Consider the following 23,228-nt stretch of genomic DNA (forward strand, 5'->3'; position numbering starts at 1 on the left):
ATGGGTCTCTGAACACTTCAGCTTTTGGTTTAGTCCTATTTTGTAAAACAGTTCATCTCCATCAAGCATAAGCCTGCAGTGTGCACACTGCTGCTGTTCTTTTCTTGTGTTACAACGCGCTATTTCCATAAACCATTTTGCATTCCATGAACGACCCCTGTTGGCACTGGACCTAGAACACTGAAACAAGTTTGCCCCTTTACTAGCCCACTTAACGGGCATGCACGTTTTCTGTATACTTGTGGACACTCTTCTTGCTCCACTGTATGCCCTGTTGAATGGCACCTACTTTTCTCAAATGAACTACTTACCTGTTGGCTAGCAATATTTGTTGAGGAAAGGGAAATGACTAAAAAAGAAACACAACACACTTCTGTCTCATTTCACATGCCTTCACCAACATAACCATGACAAAACATCTTAACTTGTGCTCCCGCTGTGCTCCCTGCAAAGTCTGCAGTTCCTTGAATAGCGCTGGCATGAAGTGCACATGGAAAGGGGAGCCTGAGGAGCAGCTGAGACACGACTCCCTTCCTATTTTTACCCACACAGATGATTTGCTTTGCTACCCAGCATAGCAGCGCACTGGGCAATTAACCTCACTTCTTTCCCTAGAACAATCTGTCCCTGAGTGACCCTTTTATATTTTCAGATTCCTCCCCTTACAATTCTGCTTCCCAAGGCCTTCTGTTATCTGTTTCGCTGCCCAATATTATTCCCTTACTGCCTATCCCATCTGTTTATTTTAGAAGCCTTTTCCTTCCTTGCGGTTGGCCTTCATACAGCAACTCTTCCTTCTCTCCCCTTCCTACCCAGCTCCCTGCACCCGTACGCCTTCGCTCCCTGTCCTGCGTCCACCTGTTGAAGCTCTCCCCTCTCCCACTTCGCCTTCACCCAGCCGGAGCTCTTCTGCTCCCCCTGCTCCTGCAGAGCCCCACTCTGCTTTGCCCGCTCCCGTGGGCCAAACCCTTGCTCCAATGAGAGCTTTGTCACCGATAGGAGTGAGCCCAGGATTTGGCTGTGTAAATGGAAGCTATCCTGAGTTTGCAGTCATTTTTCAGGCACTCACGGAGCCTCCTCACACTCCGTTGCAGACCTAGCCTTCAACAGTGCTCTGTGTGTCCAGAAAGTATTATGTTCCAATCGTTTCCTCAATTTCAGAATAAACCCTTTAAGAAAAGGGAGAGAAAGGCTGCTTTAAAAATTATTTAAAGCACTTTGGGGGTGTTGCAGGGAAAACAACACAACAAATAATTTTAGCATATTTTAAGTGGGCTCCCATTAAAAAGAATTCAGGACAGGATTATTCTTTGAACTGTTCCAAGCAGACAATAGTTTCCTGACAATAAATCCATGAAATACCAAATCATGGAACATTTTAGTAATCATAACTGGAAGGTAACAAATTCTGCCAGAAGGTTTCAAATCTCAATTTGCAAAGAAATAGGCTTCCCTCCCATTTGTCCAGCTCACATATCTCACCTAATAATTTATTTCACCTCAATTCATCTATTTCTTTTGCAAGCGCAGTCAATTGTAGGAATTTCCTAGATCCCCTTCACATTCTTTCTACAAAAATAATTCAAGCTCAATGAGAAAATGCTTTGGCACTGAGTGCATAATAGGAGATGAAACAGTAGCACCAAATGGGAAAGACTATAACCAAATAAATAAATCCAATAAAAGACAGACTTTCAACTTTGCTTGCTCCCCAGGAGTTAAAAAAAAGTTAAAAAACTGTCCACTAACGCTGGTACAGGATGCATATATAACTTCAGGAAAACCTACCTCTGCAGTGAAATGCCAAGAAGCCATATCAATCACTTCTCTACCCAAGTGCTATATACCTTATTAAATTATGTCACCCACACACTCATATATAGCTACATTAAATATGAGTAGAAAACAATACAGCCTTGTACTACAAACACAAATTTCCCAGCAAAACAAAGTCAGCCATGGAAAGGCCGACAGCTGTAAGAGTAATGTGCGCTTGTCTCCCAACCCCTTCCTCAACTCCCAGCTGCTACAGATCAACATCCATTTGTGAGGCCCATTCTCTTCATCTACCTAAGAGCAACCCATTGTTCAAGCTGACTTCTACAACAGCCCCAGTCCCACTCATACAGCTGTCTTTTTTTTTTTTTTTTTTTTTTTTTTTTAATAGCGCAACTCAGGAATTTGTCCCTTGACTCTATTGTTGAAGCAGAAAAACAATAAATCCATTATTACCCATTTCCAGGCAGATCCGGCAAACATTAAGCCATCAGAGTTCATTTTCATGAGCAAGGTCATCGGCTGGATGTGAGCAAAGTAACTCTGAGCTAAATGCATAAAGGAGTAGACACTCCATTTCCAAAAGTATCTTAACTGGCCCCAAATAAGAGGAGGCAGCAGATGAGTAAGTAAAATTGGGTACATTCCAAACCCAAGAATTTTTGTATGAGCGCCCCAGTGATGTTTTGTTTCTCCTGGCCATTTAATGCATTTGGCAAGCTTCAAACAGTTTAAATATTTTTCCAATGAGGTATTTGGATCTTAAAATAAAAATATAAAGAAGTTTAGAATTTTTTTATTACTTCATTTTAGTATGTCACTTACTCTAACATCATTGCAGATAACAGAATTGCATTTTATAGCCAGGTTCCTGCACTCTGCTGAAGCACAGAATGATAAACACGAGTTGATGACGTTAAGTATCACATTCAGAGTAATGGATGCAGTGGCCTGGAGCTGTACAGAGTCACAGGAGCTATTTCAGGAGTACTTTATAGTTGAGCTTCACAGAAAATAAATTTTTGACTTCTTTACTGCTCACTTGAGCATGTAAACAGCTTCAGAGAAGGGTTTTTGGTGGGCTTCTTAAGAGTTAATGCTAAAATATCTGCTCTGAATGGTATTTTCAGGAGGAAAGGCTTTCAATAATTGGTCTTTGGAAAATCAAACCCTGACTTCAAATATAAGAGGATGATACTGTGATGCAGCTTTCAGTCAACACACTCTTTCCTTTAACTGGCCAGGGATGACTGAGCAAGAGCTCATGTTTTCAGCACCGCACATGAAACCCCAATCCAGATCTACAGAATGCCAGATTACTCAGTTGTAACAGGTGTCAAGGCTAGCTACTCATAAGGCAACAAAAAATTCCCTCCCCTCTAGAAAGGAAGAAAGAATGAGGTCACCTTTCAGCATCATGAAAAAGCAGAAAAGGGGATATGCACTTTGCTTTCAAATGCATCCTTCTGCACGCATTTGCAAAAGACAGATTTTGCACGCTTCCTCCCAGAACATACCTCTGCAACATCTTTTTGTCCCCAAATAAGCATGCGCACTGTGTATACATATCACCTCTTCTCCAAAGTCTGTTTTTGTTAAGGCAGTTCTCTGAACTCATGCGGCAGCAACAAAACCAGAAGGTCACATATGCCAATGTACATTTCATCAAGAAAAGCACTCCCAAGAATGAACGGCAGCCCAGTATCTGCCGCACCATTAACCTTGCAACGAGCATAGAGATAAACTTCGGGTTTCCACTGCCATGGCAAGCAGATTTAAACGCAATTACACTAGAGGAGCGTTTTCTATAACTAACTCTGAAAGAGACCTCTAGGTAAAGAAAGTGTGGCTCTGATATACTAAACTACTTAAAAGCACATTAGCAGCAGGTAAAGCTTATTATGTATGACCTCTTCTCTCGCAGAACCTACAATGAATTGTCATTAAACATAATCAAAACCAACTTTCCTTCCTTTAGACAGCCTTGATAGTTAATGGGGGAGAACACAGGGCAGTAGCTAACTGCTGGGCAGCAGTAACTTTCAAAGTGTTGATTTTTAAAAATTGGTAGAACTGTGGCCGTCTTCAGCAGTTTGTTTGTTTGTTTGTTTTTTTAATAAAGTAATCAGGCCTCAAGAACACTTACCTTATGTGAAAAACAACACTAAACTCAATTGCCAGATGAGCTGGCAACACGCACTGTGACTTCTATCTCTTCTACAAGGTAGCAGGAAAACAACATTATTATCTCAAGATTATTTTAACCACATTTCCTGCAGATTTTTCCACCTAACCACTAAGTTGCAAAAAAAAAAAAAACCAGACTTTCAAACAGCATCAAAAGTTAGTTCCAGACTTTTAAATTACTCCACCAGGAATCCAGAGATGGCAGGTTTGATCTAAGTGATGGATACCAGGGTGGGACATTGATGCTCCAAAATCTTTTATGACTGAAGTACTTACGGAAGTATTTCTTTTCCCTTTAAAATCAGAAATTGGAAGAAAGTTAACCCTGCAACGCTTTTACTCTGAAGTAACCTGTGCTAAGGAGATATATTTAATCTGAACCTACTCATCACCTCCTTGAAAAATGCTGCAGTTTAGCAATATGATGCAACTAAAGTAATCACTGCATACCAGAATGAGACAACAGAATTACTGACAGGGAAAGTTATCCATAGTCCTTGCAAGCATGTAGAACTAGTGAAGCTTTATATACTGATCTGAAATCAATCCTAGTACTTCATGCCTTTGGCCAGCAGTCAGAAAAGGAAACTTTAATAGAGAAAAGGGACATGACATCTTTATGATGGGCACAGTTGATCCTGAAGGTGTGAGAAAATATTAGAAAGCTGCTATGCATAACATGCTGCTTCTTAGAGAATTCAAAAAATAAATCCATATATAGCATTACTTGCATACACTTTCTCCCCCCAAAATCCATTTCAAAATGAAAGGCAACTGATGATTAAGTGTAAGAGAAATTTAAAAAAAAAAAAGTACACTTTCTGCCATTTTGGTCTCCAATACAGAAAAGAATGAAGGATATTTTGCTGAGAACAATTTTCTGAGACACATTCCAGAAACAGCAATAGGGTCAATAGACACACTGTCTTCTGGGTTTACACAGACAAAAAATGCAGCTCCTCAAGGCCTTTATGGTGGGAGTGATACGAATAACTGAAAAGGGCAGAAAAAAGCTTTGGCAGCTATTCAGCCGATGCACACTAAGTGGAACAGTTCAACTTCTGAGCAGTCACTCTTGTCCAGAATGGCAGAGTTTCCAGTCAAAACTCTGGTGTAGTTTTCTTTCTTCTTTCTTTTTTCCCATTCCCCCCCCCCTTTTTTTTTTTAAACCCAGACAGCATGTGTGATGCATCACTGCCAGGCCACTGCCTGCCAAAATAGATCTGTCTTTGGTAAATCCAAGATCAGACTAAAATGCAAACAAAACAAACAAAAAAAAAGAAAATAACCACCACCACCCCCCACCCCCAACTACCCAATCCCTTCAAAATAACTTAACGATAAAGGCAGACTCAGAAACACTTCACCAATTTCAGGAATGCTTTCAATTGCTCACAGATTTTTCAGCTGCAGGCTCTGGTCCTCCCTCCACAGACAGCCTCACATAGCCGCTCTCTGTTCCGAGCGGGCACCATCACGAACAGCAGCGGGGCGCCTCTTGGTAGCAGCAACACTGGCAGCATTTGCAGAATCATTAATAACAGTGGGAATTCTGCCATGGACTTCAAAACAGGGCCAGGATTTCAGGCTTTGATTTACATAGTAAACAATGAAGCTTGATTTGGAGGCTATTTTATAATAACCAGTTTGGTCTCTCTGAACAGGCAACCAGAAAAAGGTTTTGAAATTTCCTTTCCTGAAAGTAGGAAGGTAGAATGGGGGGATGCAAATTAACAAACAGGAAAAATGCAAAGAGAAAAATCCTTGCTTTTAACATTAGAAGAGGTGGGGGGAAAAAAATGAGAATCTATGGATCCCTAAAATCCAAAAGCCAAAAATATTTGGCTGAATATAATATACAAATGAGTAAACCGTTGACAGGGGATGGAAAAAAATCTTCATCACCAGATCTCAGGAACTGTTATCTAGTGCAGTTGCATTCCACGTAATTCTGCCAAAGTACAGAAGTGCTCACTAACAAGAGATATACTATAGCTACAAAACACCACTGAAGCTCTAACAAGAAAGACAGACCAAATTAATGGAGCTGGGACAGCATCCCAGTAAGCATGCTGCAGAAGGCTCTAGCACAGCTCTTGAATTGCTCTGGTTACATCTGCACCACTAAAAAAAAAAAAAATTAAAAAAAATCATATTGCAACAAGGACTCGCCTAACTGCATCTCTCCTATACTAATATGAGCAGTCCTGCAGCATGACTAAAGGCACAGTTGCTTGCTGATTAATGAAGTCCGACAGCTAGAGGTTACCTGAAATTTTTGCTTAAGTGAATGAGCCCAAGTCTTCGGTTGCCTGACTGTAGACTTCAGTTCTGCTGCAGACTCCCTTGCACAAATCTGAGTGCTGTATTTCCCGGTTATAAAACAAGTATATCGCTTTTTCTTTTCTATTGCATCCAGTCAGTCACCTCAATTCAGTCTGCAAAGTGCTCAGAGCAGTCTAAACATTGTGTAAAAGAAGGACCACTACATGAGAATTAAGAACAGCAGCAAGAACCACCACAACATACGCCAGAGAAGCGTCTCTCAGCACACAGCTCCAAGGCCCGAGTGAAATAACCGTGCCTGGAATCCAAAAGTTTGCCTCCTTGCACTACCATTTTCATGTCACAAATACTAAATTTCCAAACTCTCTGGGTGACCAAACTGCAAATTCCTGCTAACATCCAGCAGCTTGCCACACAGCTCGGAGAAACGCAGTTTCACGAGGATACCTAACAAAAGTTTCTTACAAAAGAATGAGGTGTTCACGGTGGGTTGAAGGTTATGTGGACTTGAGGGAGGAGGTAACAAGAAAAGCTGTGTTTGGAGCAGTGGCCAACAATGTTTAAATGATTTCTGGATATCTGTTTAGTTGTGGTAACATAAGCAATTAAATTCTGTGGTATATAAATGTATGTACAGAGTATAAATAATGGAAATTATTTCAGGACTGTATAATAGATTGCTTAGCCCATACTTTGAATACTGGGCCGGGTTCTAGTCATCTCTCTCCAAGAAAGAATTTACAAACACAGCCAACGCAGAATGGATAGTCGGAGTTGAAGAAAGTTACTAGTATGAATTTGCTAGCCTTAAACCCAAGCTTCATGGGTACAATACATTCACTTAAACAGAACAACTTGCAAAACAATAAGCCAAATTCTGAGGTCTCTGCTTTATTTTCCCTTAGTTCTTAAACAAGTGAAGATGTCAGTTCTAATATTTTGACAGAATGACTATAAACAAGCTTTCCAACTGCATAGCATAAACTAATTGCTTTGCATTAGCTAAGAACACTGGTTATATAGCACTTCTGATGCAAACTGCAGTTGATCCTTAATTCAGAAGCTGCTCTTAAGCCTCCCCCTCACATCCCCTTTCCCTCCCTAAATTGTTTGCTCCTTTAGCAATTTATCTCCCAACAGAGTTGTATTGTTATGAAACTCAGTCAAATTGCTAGAAGAGCATTACCGCTAAGAGGAAATGTAAGTTCAGATGGATTTCCTTAACTTACACTAAAACTGACTGCTGCTTCTGTTCATTGATCTCTAACACCAAACACAGTGCATGCATGGGATACATACGGATATTTATTAAGTTTTGCAGGCACTCCTGCTGCAGTCATTAACTCTTTATTGACTAGAAATCGAAACTCCTAAATTAGTCATGATTCCAAAAGGGAAACAGCTGTTATATACAGTGTCACAGATGGCAGGTTGTAAACAAGGCTCACTCTCCCAGAAATGCAAGTGACTGTCCTGAGGGACTCCCAGTGTTCACACACTACATCATCCATTAGGAAGGAAGCAGTTCAGGAAGGAGATTGGGGTCTGCATAACCCAGAGAAATAACGTTAGTGTGAATCTAATGGCCTTAAATCACGTTACCAAGAAAAGTCTGCACTTGAATTGATGGGAAATTTGACCCACATCACAAAGACGCAGAAGGGTTCAGCCAGCTCCATCTGTGGAGCAAAAGAAATGCAGCTGCCTATTGAGTATGTAAAACTCAACACCACGCAGAGAACGTGGGCATGTCTTATGCAATATCTAATTCTCAAATAAGAAATGCACAGGCCAGGCCCTCTTCCACCATGTTGAGGCCTGAGCCTTACGCACCTTGCCTGCGTATTTCACTGAGACACTGCTGCTGCACTTCTATAAATTCACAGCAGTGTATAGGAAAAGCAACCATTCACTGCAATATTTGTCATATTAATGACACAAGCACTGTAGAGCTTGTCCACCTTCTAACAATACCTTTGCATGGCACAACATTTCCCAAAATGCTGAGAAGCTCATTGTGCCAGCAGGTGCCTTGAGGTGGGCAGGAGAAGGAGGGGATACAACAAGCCCCACTGTCACAGGGCAGACGACTCAGCATCTCCTGAAAAATTAGGCCCATTAAGTTGTAACGGTCTGCAGAAGGCCGGCACCCACAATCTCAGGTTATGCTGCAGAGTTTACTGCTGACAGTCTTAATTGACTAAAACCTGACTGATGCACAATGCAACAGCACCGAGCTGGAGATGTTGCTCTGTCGTTTGTCTGTGGGGTTTCAGTGATGCACGCTGCATCCAGCTCCGCTGGGACTTGCCTGCTGTTCCGACAAAGCACGCTGTAAACGGTGTGTGCAGGACGATAGTGCAGAAACACAGATCAGAGATTTCTCCAGAGCCCAAGAAAAAAATAGCTTAGTGCACCCTTCATTCTAAGGATGTGTAAATTCTTAATGAAGAGATTTGCGTCCCGCAGTGCAGCAGCCTCCAGGCTGGAAAAGCAGTTTACCACTTGACAGCATAACTGCGTTTGCGCAGGCAGGAAGATCAGCTTATTCCAAGAATCCCTCTAAGCAGCAGTATTTCTATATCTATGTTCAGTAAAACTTTGCCAGTGATTCAGCTCATGACTACCCAAGGCCGTGTAAGCAGACATGTCTTCTTTGGGTAAGGAGGGAGACACAAGACTCTTTGCATTGCATTGAAATTGATGGTGAGCACCCACGGAATGTGGCGTAAGAAAAGAGAATAGAAAATGAAGCTTCAAGTGTGAAACGCCAGTATCTCTCTGTAGTTATATTTACAGACTAGAAAATTAATGTCATGGTGATATTGTATTATGAGGTTTTAATGCCTTTATGCAAATCTTAAGCTATTCTGGGACTCGAAAAAAATTGGATACAGCAGACACAACCTGATCTGAAAGTCAGAGCACTGGGGAAAGCTCCGAGATATTTCAATAAACTCAAGACTACTTCTATTTCCCTCAGTTTCTCCACTTCAAAAATACAACAAAAACAAATAAACAAACAAAGGCCAGTACATCTAAGACTCTGAAGTGTCTCAGAGACAGCACAGAAATAGAACCATCAACTTTTGATTTCTTTTGGTTTTAGATATAAACATAGGATTGGGCAGAGAAGAGAGGAAAGAATGGAATGATAATTCTGTAATAATAATTTTGGATATAAGTTTGGATAATTTTGGAATGATTTTGATTTCAAACTGACAGCTGATTTGCAACAAGCTCAAGTAGCTGTAAGCACATAAGAAAACAAATTCATTAGGAAAACCCCACTGCCCCAGAAAAGAATGTTACAGGATACAAATAAAATCTTAATACAAGCTCGTCCTTTCTGGGTGCAGGCTGAAGACTTACAGAAGATGAGTTAGTCAAAAACCCACAGCAAAACAAAATACCCACACCATCTTTTAAGCAGTGTCAGAAGCTTCTTGACTTAGGAGAGTTAAAGTCAAATTTGAACTTTCTGTCTTTCTAAATCTACTACTACTGAACTACTTTCTAAGTCCACAACACATTCACAGTCATCTCAAAACTACTCAATGTGGAAGAACCCTCCTAACATAAGAGGAACAAAAATCAGAACAAGGTGATAAGCCCCGACTTCAGGACAGCAGTTCTGGGAACTCATGCGTGGTTCAGTTATCACTGCACAAAGCTGGAGTTGTTTGCTGGCAATATTATTACCTCGGACACCAATATATGACTGTGCTACTCTTAGCAAAGGGACAGATCCTGTCTGACACCGAGTACCTCAAACCACCATCCTCCCCCTCAACTGCTGTGCAAATCGAAAGGCAAAGCATTCACCCCTTCCCAGGCTTGGCCTTAAAGCCACTTCCTCTTTAAAAACAGATTCTGAAAAGTCTACTTTGAAAATAAACCTTTAGAAAACCAGAGGATTTTTTAATTATTATTTATTGCAAGAAGTCTGCAAAGGCACCACTGGGTACCACATTATCCCATAAAGATGTCAGCTTCTTAGTGATCGCAGCTCTAAAGAGAAGGAACAAACAATAGAGCGCTTCCTTATATGTACACCAGCTTGGCGCTGGTGACAGAGACCATTTCCCCAAATGGTCAAAAAATTGAAGCAGCTCCACTGTGGTTTTTGAAAGAGAACTGCTTTAAAGCACACATCCCACTGTGATCCAAACGAAGCAAAAGTTTACAGTGATACCTACAAGGCTTCCCATTATCAGCATCAGCACGTTGCACTATTTACTTAGTTTATAAGGATATTTTCACAGTATAGCTTTCTGCAAGGCAGCAAGTGTCCTACCCTGACTCTGCTAAACTGAACTGACAAAACCTCTGTGCCAAACTGCACTTTGTGTTGACACTTAAAAACATCTCTCTGCAAGTGTTGGCTGCTGGTAATTTATAGGGTCAGTGCAAACACAGGAAGGGAGCGGAGTCAGGGGCCCTAATCCACTCTCCTTTGATTCCTGCACAAAGACCGAGACCACTGCAGAGACTGAACACAGCCTTTTGCTCCACGTTCCTACCACCAAAAAAGGAGATGGGAGGAAACAAAGCTGAGCACCCCGCTCTCTCTGACATCAGCCACCAGACCGGCTGGCTGCAAAGATGGCTGAGCCCATACTGGCCACAGAAGTGGCACAGAAGACATGTGCCCGCTGCATATCGAACCTGAGCTGGTCCTACAGAGGGATTTTGGACCTAGGTGCAAGACGCCCATACCGCACATCCAGCCATGCCTCTAAGCACACACCTGAGGCCCTTCGTGAAACAGTCTTGGAAAAATAAGGAGGAAAGTAACTCTTAATTTGCTTCTCTGCCACTATTCTGCTTACTTAATCCTAGCAAACTGTAATACCAAGAGTTAACCCTTCAGCAAGGCCATGTTAAACGCTGGCAGCTCTGTCACAGGAATTTCCCACTGGTGTTGTCAAAGGCTACAACGACTGAAAGACAGAGATGTGAGCGTTTCAGCGCCCGATACAGCTTAGCATTAGGTGCGTTATGGAACTGCAGCTATGTATTCTTTTGATTGCATGTGTCATCGTGATCACTGCAGAATTTTAATTCCATTCCTCTATAATGCATGACGCAAAAAACAGCTCTAGCATCTGCTTATATTTGCAGGTACAAGCTAAAGTAGCCAAGGTGTCAATCTCAACCCGAAGAAATGAGGGCAACTGATCCCATTGCTTGAAGAGCACCCTGTTCCGCCAAAGTGAAAAGCATTGGCTCTGAACACAGCCAAATTGTCTGCTTTCCTGGCCAGACAGATTTTTGGGAGCTTTTGGGACTATGAGTGTAGCAGCCAAGCCATAAGGGGCAAGAGAAATCAGAACCGCTGCAATAGAAGGAGGAGGTGAAAGTCACCATATTGCTTCATTTGAAGCTGAGCGGTTTCTGCATCTCCCCGGAGCGAGTTGGCGAGAGCTGCCCCAACAGCAGCGCTTGCTTAAACAATATCCCATTTTGCACTGGGGAGTTATGCAAGAGCAGTCCCAGTCACACGGGCAGAGGGAAGCAAAGAAAGGGCATTATTCACAGCCTGACATGGATGAACCCAGCTTAACACATGCACTTGGAAAACACTGTTCTCTCTGTTCAGTAATATTATTTCACATTCCACTCGTTTTGATAACCTTTTCCTTCATCTACCCCGCTGACTGACTGGAAAGTCGACTACTGCCTTCTCCTGAGATTAGCCAACACACATAACTGCAACAGATTTTTTTTTTCTTTCAAGATACCACTGAGCCTCATTTTGCAATAAATAATTTACAAATACATACAATTAAAAGCTAGAGGAATTTGGAAGGGAATCCTCTCTGCTTCACTTTACAGGGAAAGAGCACCAGGGCAGGGATTGTTTCCCAGAATTTACCTAACGCTATCAGACTGATATGCCACCAATATGCAGCTTTTTGCTCCGACCAGAAAAGGTCAGCTTTAGAAAAAGATGTAGAAATAAGGAGTTTCAGCCCTCTGTTTCAAATAGTAAGTCATGTCTCTGTATCCCTTTAACGTGGCCTCAGCTTTGAAAAAAAATCTAGGCCAAGTCCCAATTTTATCTACAAAAAAAAGTATTCTAAAATCACTTTATACAGATAATGATGAGATGATCCTCCTCTGTCAGAAAAACCCCACATGTGGTGTTACATCTTTAACAATCCTGTACATGCATTCAGCTGAAAAGTGCCCTGGCAAATCCTGAAGGCAACAAAGGATCAAATCTGCATGCTGAATTTACAACTAATAGCCAAGCAAATTACAAGACTACAGAGGTATTTCTTCCTTTGATATGCAATAGCACTTTGGGGAAATTTTTGGAGCTTTTTCATTTACTGTCCCCATTTCTAATAGCATCCTTGCTGCTATCTGCTACACAACCTCCATGATGCTCAGCGTAGTAGAAACATCTTAAGATCCCACAGATGTAAAGAAAAATTTGTATTTGATACCTTTCCAAGATTGAATTAGCTGAAAATAGAATGAAGTAGAACTCTTGAGGAGCAAGAGCTACATTTTACAAGGGCCATCTTGGACTACAAAAGTTTCCTTACCTATAATTCAGTTTCCTTTCCTGTCCCTGTAACAAAATGTTTGGTATATTTTAAGCTTCAACTTTTCTTCCCCTTACTTTTTTTTGATGCCCTCTTTTCTTTTTTTAACAAAACAAACCTTTTCAAATGTTCTGGCTCTTTTCTACCTATATGAATCAAACTCACGGAAGACAAAACTGCCCTTATACATTATAATATGGTGATTGTCTGAGCAGATGAGTACCTCCAAAAAGAGAAGCAATTCAAACATGCTTTCTCCCTCTCCATTGCTTCCTTAAGTTACAGGTACATCACTGGACTTGGACATTTAAACTTTAAGCATCCTTCTGAACGCCCAATTTCAAATCAAACCAAATAGAGAAAATATTTCAAGATGGATATGCTGAAACAGAAATGTATGTTTAAAATTAAGCATCAGTTCAAAAGTTTCACTGAATGGGGATCAATGTATAAAAGTCACAAATGACTCCGCAACCAGACAGCAACTGAGAAATTAAAATAAAATCTATGTGCCATCTGTGACAAGCATGGATTCCAGGATTCTGCATAACATGAAAAGCTGTCCTGCTGTAATCCTAGGACCATGAACAACAATCCTGGTAACACTTCATTGCAAGCAGTAACATGGGGACATCTTCAAAGCGTTGCTCAAAAGGCAGGAAGTTTAGCTCTACGTGGATCACAGAGCTGCCAACAACATGTGGTAACCACAAACACCCCACAGGGAGCCCTCACAGGCCCGACTCACAGAATCTGGGGTGGTCGTTAAAACTGATCACAAGCTCATTTAGCGCCATGTCAGCTATGTTAAACTCAGGTATCACCCTTCTGAAGAAAACTGACTGTATCCATTTACAATTTTTTATGCAAATGTAGGTCTCTGCAGAGATCTCCCTAGTTTTAATTAACACGCAGACTGACTTATGTGAGGCATTAAGCCTCAGAGGTTTTATCCTACCAGAGGGATTGAGGAACTAAACCTATCACATCCATGTTTACAAACAATCTCTCCACCCTCCGGCTTACCTTTTCAACATCTGCTTTTGTAACATTGATATCAGCATCCATTTTCTCAAAATACTGCTGTGCTCGATCAGCTTCTTTGCAATCACGTTCAAACCGTCTTTTACTCTGAAAAGGAAAAATAGAAACCTTCTTTATGGGAAAGAAACATGATATCAAAATCTAGCTAAAATCAATACCTGCCCCTAAATTTATCTGCTGTAACAATCGTCAGTTTTTAGGACTCACTTGTTTACACTGGAACACATTTCCATATTAAAGGATTTCAAAAAACAAAAGTTACCAGAAACATGTTTGTTGTTCTGTTCTTCAGGCTGCTTGATTCTACCAACACCACTAGTATTTCAATATTTTTCTCTGTTAGCATCTCTTCTGTTCTTGTAGATCAAATCACTCCCAACTCTTAACTCCCTCATTTTTATAATGCACAACAAGGGAGTTACTAAGATTCATACATCTGCAAGTAGGCATTTTGGTTACTGATGTTCCCTTTCTTTATTTTCCCCTCTTCTTAGTCTCATTTTTCATTCATCACATGAATGATAATTCCAATGTATTTACTTTTGAGAAATAGCACCTTATTCAAGAGATGGTCCCATTAAATTTCTTCACGCAGCATGAAGCTATTCAGTTTACAGTGGAATATCTGAGTAGGACCCTTAGGGACTCTGCATTTCCAGTGACACTTAGCACACTTTTCAAGTCATATCAAATGAAATGCTACTCATAATAAGACACAGATCCCACAGAAAGCCAAACGTACCATGAAAACAGACTTTTTCGTGTCTACCAGTGCATTTAAGTCAGCGGAGTTTTAAAAATCCCATTTCTACAGCTTTTATCCATACACCCTTCTTTTGCCAACTATAACATTTGGAACTATCTCTATGAAAACAGTATAAAAATTACTTAAATGTCACATCTGAGGAAGCTTCCACTTACTGCTTCAAGTTGTTTCCAGCAAGTTTCAATATGTTGTTGTGCCTTTCTGCCATCATGGAAGTGCTGTTTAGAAAAAGAAAATAGAAGAAGAAACAATTTTGAACAACAAAAGAAGCAGCAGTCAATTATGCTCAAGGAGTTCCAAAAAAAAAAAAAACCCAACCCAAAACCCAACCAAAAAACAAACCACCACCAAACAGAAATTATTCTGACAGCTGTGTTCTGCAACACTGGGAAACTGAGCAGGTGTAGGATGACTATCTAATGTCTCAGCAGGCTGCAGATGTATATTTGCATCAATTATAGTGGTTAGCTAGACTAAGGCTAATTAATCCCTTTAGCAATTCTACCTTGTATTGTTCACTGTATCTTGTAATTATTGGTTTCCCATACCACGAGATCTGAAGCGCTTTTATCTAAAGAGTATTTCTTTGGTTACTGACTGAACGCTAGCTCTAAATTAAAATTTCTCTATACATGGAATTTACCAAGATGCCCTTGATTGGCACATTCTAACAACTGATGTTTGTCCTGATTTTCATTCAGACTCAACATAAAACCCTCTTCTTCCCACTTACTGGCTGCGTGTGCGGGGCCAGCTGTTCATTTCTCTTGAGAGGTGGTATTCAATTCTTCGGGTCCCTCCAGAAACCCTCCTCTCCCACACACCGAGGAGCATGTGTCTGTATGCATGCGTCCACATGTGTGCACACACGAAGGTGTTACAGAAGTTGTAAATGCGAGATGTCAGCTACATACTAAGTGACAAGGAACTTCTGATGTGCCTTTTGGAGCAAGACTCTTAATTGCAGTTGGTTTAAATAACTGTTCTTAGCTCTTACACAATGCTCTTCAGAAAATCTAATATACTTTAGATATTAGCCCGTCCATCTTCCGTATGCCTCACACTTCCTCAGGATAAGCAATTCATTCAAGATCACTGCGTAAGTCAATGACCCCGCTTTAAATAGGAATGTTAATACAACACCCAACTGACAGCTAGAACAGCTTACTCCCTTTACAAACCACCTTGTAAAATAAATAGTACAGCAAACTACAAATAGGAAGAGAGATGCCGTTCTGCTGTATATTTACTGGCAATTTAGGATTTTTTACTCAAATACAGGTATGGTTTCACACAGCAAACTAAAAATAAAGGTCTGATACTGCCAGATAATCCATCTGCAACTCACTAGAATTCACGCATTCTCAGGCCTGCGTGTAATCAGACATCAGCTATATCTCAAGCAACCTGATATCAGCAGTCTGTTAGGGTAGAAAAGTTCTAACTTCAGAACAGTAGCCTACCACAAGCTGCCAAAATTAGAAAAATTTGCCTGCAAGCACTTTATAAATTGGCAGCTACTTGGTTTCCTGCATCTTCCACTAGAACAACCGGCATTTTCCTCTCGGAGAGGCAGGTTTCTGGACCAAATGTGCTACCTAGCTGCCTTTCTGGCGCCACCAGGCACGCCAGTAAAAAACCCCTAAAATGCAATTCTCTCACACCATGTCCAATAGACTTGTATTGCCTTAAAAATCATGACAACCTTCAACTTGTCTGCGAGAAGAGAACCACCACACTATCCTGAGTGCTCTGGATACTACTACCTGTAGTCCCAAACACCGGCTATTAAGGAGGGATGCTCACCCTCCTTAACGAGTTGAACATAGGGGCACTCTATAGCTTTAACTTTCTGGATAGTGTTTACCTCTGCACAAAAATTCTCAAAGCAGAGAGGCACAATGTCAGTAAAGCTTTTATCCTGGGCATGTGCTGTGCTCAGCTCTGGCTCTGCTCCCACCTACCGAGGATGGAGAGCGTGCAGCAGCCGGGCCATGGAGGGGAGCGCAGCCGGCAGCCCGGCACTGCTGCGGCTGGGGAGACACCTTTGACATGAACTCTGATGGTACTCGTGCAGTTCAGACCCCTGCCTACCATGCTAGGCTCCTCCAAACACTCAGTCACCACATTATGACATTAAAAAACTCCAGATAACAGTGGGGAAAGGCTCCACATCGATTTCGGTTCCTTTCATAGATCCCCACTTCCTTTCAACTCAGCCTGTGACAGCTACTGCATCTGGCTTGCCAGGGGGCTTTCAAACACTCCTCATTTCAGGCTTGCTTTTGTAATTAGAGTTTAGGAAATCAGTCCCAAGGAGCAACAGAAAAAGTCCCAAGGAATAGCTGTAATTTAACACTACATTTTTCAACGTTTTGCTAATGAGCATGGAATTGGTGAAAGTCTTAACATTGAAGCTCCAAGTAAAATTACGTGGCTGTCTTCATACTCCATCTCCTGCCTCTACCAGCCTTTGCTTGTGTGCTTCTCTCTTCTCTGCCTCCAACTTTGCTGGAGTGTAGGAAGGGACTTGATTTGGGAGCAGCTGGTCTGCATGAAAGCTAATACTGTCAATGACCCATAAACCTTAGGAAAACAACATGCCAGGTTAATTTAACAGAACACGATTACATATACAGACTGAAGGATGAACTTGGAATCAAAAGCATATCGGGTAACAGGATTACCCCGAGCTCTTATTTTTAAACTACTTTGGAGTTAATCAATAATGTAATTTTAATTTTGCACAAGCCATCCTTGTTATTTCCAAATTTGCCTTCTCTGTAAAATAAACTCTACAAGCTGCTGGAAGTACATATGAAATAAGCAGTAAGCCAGAGCAGTAAGCCAGAGCAGTATGGCTGCATCCTATTCAGATTTTGCTACAACTTGCTTTTTTGAGTTGTTTTATTTCTTTTGTGAGAAGCTCTTTTACAGAAATGGAGCACCAAGCTGTAAAATGGGCATTACTGAGGATTATTAAATAGTGAAACAGAGGATCCGACATTGAGTGACAGTTCGATAAATACAGGTGCATCACAGTTTGGAGATTTCACTGCAATATTGCTTTTTTTAGTTCAACCATTTTCTAAACATATTTATAGCATATAAATATATGTTGTGTTATCTCATATATATATCTCCTTGTTATGAGAGACAGAGCTACACGTGGTAACAGATGTAATACGTACTGAGAGCACTTCTGCTTTTGCAAATCCTTTGCCCTCAAAGGATGATCTCTGCCTTCCAAAACCTCATTTTTATATAAAGCAACTAAGTGGTACCTTCCAGCTACCTATATTTCTTCATTGCCCTCATTTTACAGGTAAGAAAATCAAGACAGTATGGTTAAATGATCTGCTCAAAGTCATACAGGAAGCCCCCAGTTTCCTCAAACCCCGTACTACCTTCAACTTCTGCAAACTCATTTCCTTTACTTTACAATCTTCTTAAACAGCAAGTGCCCTTTAGCTTCCCCTTTCCCCCCCAAAAAATAAGCAAAAATAACTTTAAGATCAACTCTTCCTTGACAAGGTTTCAAGATACAAGTTCTAATTTAAAGAAAAAATAAATTAATCAAATGAAATAACTGATTATTCTACACTTGATGATTCAGCAAATGGGAACATGACAAATGATTTAGTAAATGATACGGAAAACTACCATTCTTGATTAGTCACACACATTTCAGCAGCACAGAGTGATGAATTTAGAGTAGCTGATACAATATCTAATGTTCTCCCCCCCCCGCCCCCCCCAAACTGAGGCACCCTAAACAGGCTTCCTATTTAAAAACCTCAGATTATGAGCAAGATACCAAATTAACAAATCACATGTCAAGCGTGTCAGTAGGACATTTGCAGCAGCAGTGTTGGTTGTTCACATAACACGATTTCCTCCAGACTTTTTGGCCCTATCAACAGCATTCGAAACACACATTAAAAACATGGTAAAGTGAAAGGTTTGCTTTTATTAGTGTTCAACACTCAATCTTCCTAAATCACCTTTTAATCTATACTTTGGAGTCTTAGGCTAGCAATCACCATGACAACGTTAAGATTGAAAAATATTTTATCCAAGCATTACACCTACTTAATTGCTTGAAACATAGCAGCATTACCCAAACTCAAACCATACTGGCTACATGACCAGGACTGTCTTTTTTTTTTTTTTTTTTTCCTGTGTGTTAAAGCCCAGTGCAGTCAGGATGCCACAGAGTGCTCTGAACAATCCATAACTGGCCACATTTTGACTGGACGTTTCCATCCATTCTGCATTCACAGTGTAAGATCCAATAATCTAGGTTTTAGGTGATCTCATGAAAGTTGTTAAGACTTTGAGAGATTTTCAGCACAGTATTAAGTTCCTTATATGAAGACCCTGGATTAGATCAACTTTTTTAAAAACATTCATTATCTTCTAAAAACTCTCAGCTCAAGGAATACTCAGCTACAGTAAAGGCAGAAGAGCTTTAGGTAGAGCAGGAAATCCACACACAGACATACTATGTGTGTGAATTTTCCCTTTTAAATCAAGTCACACCAGTGGGTGTGCTCTCCTCATTACCACGCTGACTGTGTTTGTAACAGCTGGGGAGAAATCCTGGCTGCTGCGCAATCAAAGACAAAACTCTCATTGACTTTTGTTAGGCTCAGATTTCACCCGTGTTGATGAAAACACTGGGAGCAGCAAGCAAGCTACCTACAATAAAGCGCCTGTTACTGCCAACACTATTACAATAAGTAGCAGTGGGATATTTTTGCAAAACTTTCTTGGTATGCAAGAGGGTTTACATAGCCACACAGCTCACAGGGCAGACAACAGCTTGTTAGAAGATGCCTCTTATCTTCTTTCTGGCCTTTTGAGAGCAGCAGTAGAAAAGCAAGATGTAGTTAAAAGCATCTTATGAAGGACAACACAGTCCAATAATTTTTTTCTGAGGAATTCCTGGGCAGTTTTAAATGGAAGAATTGCCTGAAACACATAGACTACCAGCATGACAACTGCGCTGCTCATGCTGTATCAAAAACTGACCATGCGAAACATTTTAAGAAAGGCTGTAACAATAGAGCCTTGTTTTTCTTAAGGAAGTAAACAGCAATTGATTAACATGGTTAAACTTAAGATTTGCACATCCACAGTCTGTTTCTATTAGAAATAGTCAGAAAAATAATCTGTTAATTTATATGCATAGCATATGGTTTGTTTGACAACATCCTATTTAAGCATTTTCAAAAAAGAGATATATCACAAGGCTGCTTTCTTCTCTTTTCTGTTTTCAAACTAGATAATATAACACACTGAAAAAACAGTTCTCTCTGACTTCTGTAACTGGCACTCTCAGCTCACGTTGACGGTCAATATAAACACAGTCCTAGCAATGCAGTGCTTTCTCCGCCAATTCAAACTCTGTCTCCATTTTGGTTACAAGCGATTCCTAAAATCCTGGCCAGTGATTAAAACGTACCAGAGACGGAAGTTAGAGAACATTATTTTTTCCTCAATTTTCTCAGCTCAATTTGCAAAAAGCCTCGTCAAATATTTTTCTTTTCCTGGCTGCAAAGACAGGAAACAGTCTCCTGAGAAGAAATCTTTGTTTCCAAGAATAGCAACATGCTCTTGAGGTCTTATCGCTCTCATTTGTAATAAGAGTAGCATAAGACAGTCCTGCGAACATTGACATGAAGCATACGGCTGTCTTCACACACATTCATTAGTGCTTCTTCTTTGTGACATAACCCTGTTCTCCTTTGCAACCTTCCATATGAGCATTATTCTTAACATGTACCTATCAACTAGGTCAAAACTGAAACAGGCTATACGAACATCTGTTCCAGGCTGACGTCAATTCGACTTGAATTGGCTCCTCCTGAAGTGGTGCATCCCAAAGGGGATTCCAGTTACAGACCACTAAGACCAAAGTTTCTCAGGCTTCAGACAAAGACCAGATCAGCTGCACAGGACAACCCAAACTGGCTGCCCACGCATACTGGGAGACGTAGCAACAGAATGACGGTGATCAGCATAAACCTAAAAGGCACTGTGGCATTAATGTTTATGGTAACTTGCCATTTCATGCTATGTATGACAGATTATGTCTTCATACTGGTAATTGTAACTCAGACCACATAACTTCTTCTCAGGCACAGAGACAACTGCACATGTGCAGAGCAGTACTGCACTCCTACAGTTTAGTGGGACAACTCTATGGGAGCAAAGCTACAGGGATCCTCGAGGGCACTCTGCTACACCAGCCAACTTGTCAAGCAGTCCTGCTGCACCATCTGGCTTCACAGCAGCAGGCCAGAAGGCCCTGGATTCAGTGAGCACAAACACAGGTATGACAGGTTGTTTGGAGATCACGTACCCCACTCTCAAATCCACTCTTGGGGGCTAATCAAGACCGGCTGTGCCAAAGTGCTCTATGAGAGCAAATCTATGGGCTGTTCAAAGGGAGATCCAACGTTAGTACTAAAAATTAAGGTATGATGAAAAGATGTCTGTATTTTATATACTTCAGTGAAAATAAAGGAGCATGCTACTTGAGCTTCCACCTCTTCTAGTTCCCAGTCTTGTCACAAAGCTTCTCTTCCACTGATCCACAACCAAGAGATGCCACCTCAATAGAATGTCTCCTCCCTCCATAGAAATGGTCTGTGACAGTCCCATACAACTCTTGCCACGATAAGAAAACCAGAAGATGTACAAGTTAATGCCTCAACAGACAAAGAAATACTTACTTTAAATAGCTGCAACCTTTTAGCTGTTTCTATATAACCTTCATGCATGTGTATACCTGCACATGAGTATTAAGATCCACACCAGATATATAAAATGTTAACTGAAATGCCAGCTAAACATGCCCACCTGTATCATGTACCTCAAGGCTTGGATAAACAGCACTCGCACACAGTTAAGGTATGCTTTACTGTTTCTTTCATTTTAGGCTGATCTCTGCAGCTGTCTGCACAGAACACAAAGGGAAAAAATACGTACATGGCCGATGCTCAACCTCTCTCACCCTCAGGCATTTCAGTCGTGCACTGAGCACGAAATGTTACTGTAAATAGAAGACATACCTCATCTTGTCCCTCTAACAGGCTGCTGCTCCGCGGTGCAATATTCAGGCTAATTCACAGAAAGAGTAACTACATTTGTTCATAACCATATTTTGTTTCCAATGAGAATTCTTCTTGTAGGAAACAGAAGCCAATTTATTTATTTAAACTATTATTTCATAGTTCAATGTACCCATTCAAAACTGGGAAGAGCAGGATATTAAGTCTAGTGGTCTGAACTTTAACTCTGCTAAACCCAAAGTTCACATTATACCTTTCAGTTGAATTCGGTATTATTGTTTGTTTACCACACAAAAATGTTTTGGAAACTTTCATAAGCAGCACTTGCTTCTTCCATCCCAGAACAGTCCTTCACAGCACGATTAGATTCTATGTACAAATATCTAACATAGTTTTATTAAATTTATGCCATAGTTTGTAGAAAACCAGCAAACACTCAATAAGAATATACAGAATTTATTATGATCTTTCCTAAACAATTTTTCTGCATTCTTTCATTTCTTATAGCTACTACTTAACACTCTACTGGTACAATTTAACTTAATGAAATACAGCTGAAATATCTTGTAAGAAAGAGGATGAATATGTAGAGTTGGATCATTGTGCGGTGTATTTATCGAGCACAACAAAATCTCCCATAAATGCCCCAAAGTTTTCTTTCTGTACATAAATAGCTCCTGCAAAGCTTCTACCCGGCAACATAACTATTTATTAGTGTTTAATTTTTATACCCTTATACTTAGATTAAAACTAAATACTTCTAACATCATTCATGGGGCAGTAAACTGGAAGTGGGCTTGCCACGGAACAAGAGCCCGGCAAACCTCAGTTTGAATCTTGTCAACCTGAAGTCTGGCAACTCACTTCTTTTCACCATCTCTCCTTTCCTCTTCCTACTACCCGCTTTGCCATTAGTTTGTCATTTCTTGAAGGCAGCAATGTCTCGCCATACCTCTGCAGCACAAAGCTCCAAACACACCGAGACCTTGAGTTACATCCAAAATGCAACGCAGAAAAATCCATTGTGTACTTGACAGGGTCGTATTCTGCCATCCCATCTCACGCCTGCACAGTGCATTACGCTGTGAGAAATCCTGTTGAAAACCACAGGACTATTTGCAGAACAGGGCACTATTCAGAGTGAACGAACATGGCAGAATTCCTCCAATTATTTACTTTTCATCAACACCTGAGAAGCTACAAGAAACAGAAAGTTCTCTGACATGTACACCCACCATATGAATACACACAGGGAGGGCGCACATGCTCCACCATGAAGAACCAGAGCATTTTTTGCCCTCACAGTACCCATAAGGATGCATTCATTCCCCGTTCCCCTTCTATCCAGACACAAAATTGAACGTATTGACATCAGGTAAATTCTCTCTCAACCACAGAATCCCAGTGCTGCACCAGTTCAGTCTGCAGCAAAGCTCTTGGCTTCTACTTGACTTTCATGCTTGATTGTATGGAGCCAGCCTACCCCCAAGGGGAGGTGGAGGTAGAGGTGAAAGCAGCAGCAGTAATAAAAGA

At 40.9% G+C, this 23,228-nt stretch overlaps 1 protein-coding gene across 1 annotated transcript in view; it reads right to left on the reverse strand.

Moving 5' to 3' along the window:
* FNBP1 (formin binding protein 1) overlaps nucleotides 1-23,228 on the reverse strand; it is a 104,309-nt gene that overhangs the window by 36,181 nt on the left and 44,900 nt on the right. Inside the window, exons 5-6 of the mRNA XM_082492502.1 lie at nucleotides 14,772-14,834; nucleotides 13,833-13,937 (exon numbers count right to left, since the gene is read on the reverse strand). Of these exons, the coding sequence (XP_082348628.1) occupies nucleotides 13,833-13,937; nucleotides 14,772-14,834 (168 nt within the window). The remainder of the gene's footprint in view (nucleotides 1-13,832; nucleotides 13,938-14,771; nucleotides 14,835-23,228) is intronic.

Source organism: Vanellus vanellus (genome assembly GCF_965231255.1).
Source record: "Vanellus vanellus genome assembly, chromosome: 18".
NCBI lineage: Eukaryota > Metazoa > Chordata > Aves > Charadriiformes > Charadriidae > Vanellus > Vanellus vanellus.